Genomic DNA, 6,516 nt, shown 5'->3' on the forward strand with positions numbered 1-6,516 from the left:
AGGACACTGCCTCAGTGATTTCTCCTCTGTTTAATCCCAGCTTTTTCTATTCATAGACAGACTCTATACTCCATCCTCATTGACCTTAGTGTCATTTCTCTGCAGAATTTGGATAAACTTCGGCTAATCAGAAAGCAACATTGGCTGAAACTGGGCTCTCTCATAGCATTATAAATAAGGAGTAATGAAACTGGAGACATTTCAATCTTAATACCTTTTAAGATTAAAAAATGTTAAAACCATCTCAGCTGATAATGGTATGGAAACATGCAAGTTACAAAAAAAGCCCTTTGTAAAAATTTTGAAAATTAGTAGGAATTATAATAAATAAATCCACATTTCACTTTTAATAGTCTAAAAGTATTTCAAAGTCTTAGTTGTAGGGGTGAATATATGGGTTACCCCAGTTTTGCACCTGCTTTCAGATTTTGAATATAGTGCTACTAACAGAGGAAACTTGAACAAAGGTGTTAAAATGCTGAATTGCAGTAACTTCTTGGTCTCAAAAATTCCAGCTCCTTGTGTTGGTTACAGAGGGAAGCATGGTACATGGATGTACTGTAATTCTGTATTTAGCACCTATGGGCTGCAATAAAAGTGTATATGCAAATCATGATGCTGTAACAGTGTGATACAGCCTTGTGTGCTTCTGCCCAGGAATATGAACTTCAGGGAGGCCAATCTGATTAGTATTTTCAGTGCTCATTTCAAAATAGTGATCTTTACTGAGGTTGCTCTAGTATAATAATTAATGAATTGCCAGTAGTCTCATTTCCATTTTGTGAGTTAACAAATAGGCCTTCCCAACCACAGTACTCACATAGAGCAGTTTTATGTTCCCTCTGATCTGGCCTTTCACTTGCAGATTAAAGCCAAGGGAAGACTTGAAGAAGAATGTTGCCTCCTAAGGAATTCCTGACAGCATAGCAAGTATTGACGTTTTGTTAAGCTGTCAGTTTAAATATTTATCTGCACTAGAAATACTGACTCTTCTAAAGCAACAGGCCTCTGCTCAAAATTTATGGAAATACCTAATGTGACAGTTGAACTACTGTATTTTCCATCTTTTAATTTGTCTCACAGGTCCAGAATTAAAGATTTACTTTCAATTTGATTCAGAGTGATATTGGGTATTGGTACTATTGCCAGTAAACCTTTTATTCATTTTTTTGGTTATATAGATGAAACTTCTTTCTGCAACTCCTGGAAAAATTGTTTGTGAAATGAAAGTAGAGGAGGAGCATACAAACAGAGGTGGCACATTGCATGGAGGTTTGACAGCCACACTTGTGGATGTGGTGTCAACAGCAGCATTGCTGTACACAGAAAGAGCAGCACCTGGGGTCAGCGTGGACATGAACATCACGTAGGTATCATCCACTGTGTTTACTAAAACATACTAACTTTTCTATTGACGCCATTATACATAGTTTTTCTGCTGTGGCACTCACTTAAGAAAGGTGTTTTCTTTGGTTTCAGAAGTCCTGTTTTGATAAATTAAGGGGAGCATATGTGTATTTGAAGACATTGTCCTTTGGTTGCAAAATTTGAGCTGGACTTAAGATTTTACTTGTTATATATGTTTAAGAGATGGTGCCCATTCATTCCTAGAATGTAAAAGTATGTTGTCAATTTTAGTCTTAAGAAATTGATTCAGCTTCAGTCTTGGTGACGATATGTTAATGTGTTCTCAAAAAACAAGATCTGGGGTAAGCAGCTTTCTATAAAAGCTTTTTTAGTATCAGTCCCCAAAATGTTAAAACAGGAAAAATATTAAAACAGGAAAGTTAACTCTGTTGTCTGCTCATATAGAGGGTGAATTACAGATTGAATCAGAATTTCTCAGTGGAGGAAGATGCCTTTGCTCTAGGTCATTTTGAGATAGTTTTATACTGAGAATAGTTCTTCCTGTACTGCAAATTTAAAGCATGGTGTCTTTAAACAAAATAGTTGGTTTGAAACTTTCTTTGATCATGCTATTATAGCTTGTCAGGTTTGCTTCATTATTTTTAATGAAGAGATTATAACTGATTGGAACTAAAGTAATCCTACTTGGAATAACTAACACAGCATTAAAAATCTTAGAAAAGTAGCCCCTCATCAATACTGTCTTTAAAAAAACACCCAACTTTAAAAGTGTGTGAGGAATGATCTGTATCTTTACCAGGTTCCCACCTTTCTCCCCCAGCACTTTCTGTTTTCTCCACTGTGCAGAAGGGGCTGGAGCACCTATTTAAGCTTTACAATACCACTGATGACTAGGATCTAACTGGAAATTAAAACCTGGAATTCTCCCATGATTATGTTTTGTTCCATACAGTAGTACAACAAGAGGCCAACATCTGATTTACGTTATTGAGTATGCCCACCCACTTTCATAAGGGCTAAAATCTCAACATGCTGTCTCTGAAGGTGATCCAAAATCACCTTTAGGCAATGTTATGTGAAGCAGTATTAAAAGCTTTGTTTAACCTGGACTACTGCTTTCATTGAACAAGTAAGACTGGATATTGACTATTGCTATGAGACAACTTTTTGCCTTTTTGGGAAGGAGCTTTTTTAACAGTTGTCACGAGGAAGCTATTTCAGTAATGGAAAGAACAGAGAGAAACAGAGAACCTTTTTTTCGTAACCACAAGAGGATCAGCAGCAGCCTCTGGGAATGTGACAAGGCTGAAACCCTGCCCTTGTCAACTAATGGAGCTTGTGCTAGCACGACTGACATACTTTTGACATGGTGTCATGTATAAAAATGGACTGGTTGATGAAATTTATCTCAATAACATTTATATTCAGCAATTCTACATTCTCCTCCTTAGTTCTAATATTTGAATATTGTTCCCTTACCTCAGATCATGTTTGGAACATATGCCTTCTAATTCTTTCCAGGCTCTTTGTGGGGAATTCCTTCCTATTCCCCAAAGACGGTGTTTTAAAAGCACATCCTTCTGCTCATGTAAATACAGAGTTATCTAACGAATGAAAACTGTGTTTGAGGGCCACTCAGATTTCCATGACCTTCCTCCCACCAAGGTATGGAAAAGAGTTAACCTAAGCAATAGGTTCCATACAGAAATGACCTCCTGGAGCCTTTGAAACAATGACACTTTGCAGAGGAAGCAGCCAAACTAGTTCAGAAAGGCTGTAGGGAGCCAGCAGTGGTTGGAATAGGACTTGTAGCTGAGGTCTTGGATACCTAATTGTTTCTGTTCCAAAGTGGACTTTTCCTTAGAACCAAGCCAATGGGTTTCTTTCTTTGCTCCATTCTCTCAGAGAACTCTTGTACTTACCACTGCCAGTACTCAAAGGAGCTCAGATACTTTAAGAAGGGGATTTGCAAGCAGCCAGGCAGAGAGATGTGTCTTTATTACTCACTTTTGCTAATTCCCTTCATGATAATCTAAAATGCAGGAATATTCTTGGATTTGTCCTCTGTACAGCCTCTTACCTGTTCATTTTGTTCTTCCTTGAAGATACACTTCTGCGGCTAAGATTGGAGAAGAGATACTGATTACAGCTCAGATTTTGAAGCAAGGAAAAACTCTGGCATTTGCCACCGTGGATTTAACAAATAAGGCTACAGGAAAGTTGATTGCACAAGGTAGACATACAAAGTTCCTAGGAAATTAATGCAAGAAAGTAATTTAAATAATAATGTTGGACTTAAGAATCATAGATAGAATTATTTTCTCATGTAATAGCATCTGCACAAAGTTGTGCTAGTCTATGTAAAGTGAATTTGTCTCACTTCCATAATAAATGAACAAATTTCCTTAATTACCACCAGAGTTGCTATAAGCCTAAAATTAGTGTCTACTTTGGGATGAACAACAGAATAATAGCATAGGGATACGTCTGGCTTTTTTTGGTCAAGATAGCAGAAGGGAAGAGGCTTTGGACAAGCTATCTGGTTTACCAGCATAACAGTGTTACAAGAGATCTGTTTTCTTTCCCTGTGGTGTCATCTGACAAAGCAACCCTGTCTTCAGGCCACTCACAGTCACAACTCAGCACTATATATGCTTGCTTACAAATGTTACTTGTCCTGTAAGATGGTAGTACAGTGTTCTTAGAACTGTGCAAAACTGGTTTGAAAGTGTAAAATGGGCTAATGCAAAATGTTAATTTGCCGATGCTGTAACAAATTCAAACATATTCAATAAAGCTTTCTGAAAATACCTTTTTAAAGATCATGTCACAGTTTTTTGGTCTCTGCACTGAGTAAAAGCTTGCCAGCATGGAGTGGTTGAGAGAGGGTGTGGCAGAACCCTTGTACACAAGTTCACCTGAGATGTTATTATCTCCCTCTGAGATTCCTGAATGTGAAAATGTAGTTATATCATATGGGCTTTTCACCTCTAGCTACCTGTAGTTCTGGTTATATTTGTTTAAAAATTATCAGCTGCACATTAGATACGTATCAAAAATAATTTGGTGAGCCTTTCATCAGGATAAGGCTGTAGATCTTCTGACTGGGCTTGAAGGTGGTAGAGTTAAGCTGCTGTTCCTTGGCTGAAGACTGGTCTCCTCGTGCACTCTTGTGGACAGGATTAACTGCTTTCTTCAGACTGATGACAATCCATGGCAAGGCTATCAAACTAATAAAAACAGTGATGCTACACATGCAGTCCATGTTTTTCTTCTTTTACTAACGTGTCATCAATCATTGCAACACGACTTAAACAAGTGATATAACTGTAACTAACCCCCCCAGTGGAAGGTCTCTAAAAGATTACCTACAGCAGGCTCAAGCCCTCAGCATGTATTTCTGCTGCAAGTTTAGAATAGTTGTTCATGGTATATACATTCTCAACAAAAGCTGTTTCTCTGGGGCTGTCTCAGAAGCAAACATGGCTTACATGCCTCTGCATAGCTGCACTTTTAATAGTAGCATCCTCTCTTCAGCAGTATGTTTGTAATTGGTTTTTTCCCCAGAATCATCCCTGAATCCTCTCTAAAGAAACACAATGCTTTGCTAAAGCAGTTCTGCAAAGATGCTTACTACAGGAGCAACCTTTGTTCTAAATCTTTGCTCCGCAGAACAAGATGCTTCACTGCATTAAATTCTCACTTCACAGCTTCTTCTGCCTGGAGCTCTGTTATGAGTCTTAATGATTACCAGCTCCTCTACAATTACTAGGAGAGGATCCATCACAACAAGTGGACACACCCAGTGAGTTTAGCAATTGCTGCTCTGGTTATCTTCACATTAACATGTTCTGGCATCTCCAGTCATCTTTTACTTCATTCTTAAATTTACCAGTTTTCTACCACAGGTTACTCATGTATTAGAGTGCATGGAAATAGAGGTGAACACTAACTGCTCCCCCAACAGACCCACCCACCTCAGTGGAACACATGATTTTGACTATTACTATTAAAAAGCAGAGGGTGAAAGTGAAGGAGGTGCTGAATTCAGTATGTGCCAAAAGACTAAGACTCTCAGCTCTGTGTGCTGGGACGACTGTCCTTGTGTAACTGTCCCAATGAAACTCAACATGACTCCCCTCAATCAACACTGGCTGCCTCAGGAACCTACCGGAGTTAAGTGGTCTCATTCTATCATTTAGCATTCATCATAGCTACATAATTACAACTGAAAAGCATCCAGGCAAATTGAGAGTGGCAAACCTCAAGACAGAAACAACAATATTTTCCTGTTCCCATTCGAGCCTGGCAAGGACTGTTTAAGGCTGAGAGAGGAAATGGAAAAAACCCTTCCTGAAATAACAAGTGAATTCTCTTCACCCTTACAACAGACTATTCAACACAGTATTTTAGTGCTGCCTAATTAATAAGAGGGACACCATTAATATGCAGGCCAGTTATTTTAGAAGCAGTTAATTAAACTGATTTTTTTCAGACAACCTTGTCTGTTACCCCTCTGCCAGCAGCAGCATGTTGACCTCATAATTTATTTCACAACTTGGGCACGGAGATGATCATAGAAGGAATTGTCATGATTTAACTTGTTAGCTTTGGGAATAAACTGCCAAACATCAGACTTAATAGTTGCAAGTGTTCTTTACTGATTTCACTCTAACCTACACATTGACAACTCTCTATGTTGCCTTGGTCGAGTCTCAAGGAAGTGATGGAAGAAAAATTACTGTGATAAGGACAAACAGTACATGGCTGCACCTGGCATCAGAATAAACATCCTGGCATCTCCTGTGGGGCTGACCTGGTTCCATCACTGCAGATTTAGGCATAACTCCCTCGCAATCAAGCAAATAAGGTGACTTCACAAGATAATCTTGTGAATTTTAGTAGTCTACTAGATTACATACCCAGTAACTGACAGACCACTGCAAGTCTCATTTCTTACAGCTGCAAGGGAGACCAGCCCTCTCATATTGTAGTTTGTTGTGTTTCATTTTGTTTTTTAAACACACCAAACACCTACTCAATGTCTAGAGCTCATGGAGGGCCACAGTGGCATGCAACATGTGGAACAGTGTGTCTCTCAGTGGAAGTAACTGCAGCTTCCCACTTCATACAATACCTTGGCCAGCC

General features: G+C 38.8%; 1 protein-coding gene across 1 annotated transcript; it reads left to right on the forward strand.

The window, feature by feature from the left end:
- The first annotated feature begins 1,181 nt into the window (after window positions 1-1,181).
- ACOT13 (acyl-CoA thioesterase 13) lies at window positions 1,182-4,010 on the forward strand. The gene is made up of 2 exons (XM_009075972.1): window positions 1,182-1,366; window positions 3,474-4,010. Exons 1-2 carry the CDS (start codon window positions 1,182-1,184, stop codon window positions 3,628-3,630), a joined length of 342 nt encoding a protein of 113 aa, XP_009074220.1. The 3' UTR covers window positions 3,631-4,010.
- Window positions 4,011-6,516: the final 2,506 nt, after the last annotated feature.

Source organism: Acanthisitta chloris, unplaced genomic scaffold (genome assembly GCF_000695815.1).
Source record: "Acanthisitta chloris isolate BGI_N310 unplaced genomic scaffold, ASM69581v1 scaffold38305, whole genome shotgun sequence".
NCBI lineage: Eukaryota > Metazoa > Chordata > Aves > Passeriformes > Acanthisittidae > Acanthisitta > Acanthisitta chloris.

What these genes read in the sequence shown, in the direction of transcription:
- ACOT13 (XM_009075972.1), top strand. Translation starts at nt 1,182, where the DNA reads ATGAAACTTCTTTCTGCAACTCCTGGAAAAATTGTTTGTGAAATGAAA. An exon ending in AGCGTGGACATGAACATCAC is followed by an intron (nt 1,367 to 3,473) that starts GTAGGTATCATC and finishes TCTTCCTTGAAG; the next exon opens with ATACACTTCTGCGGCTAAGA.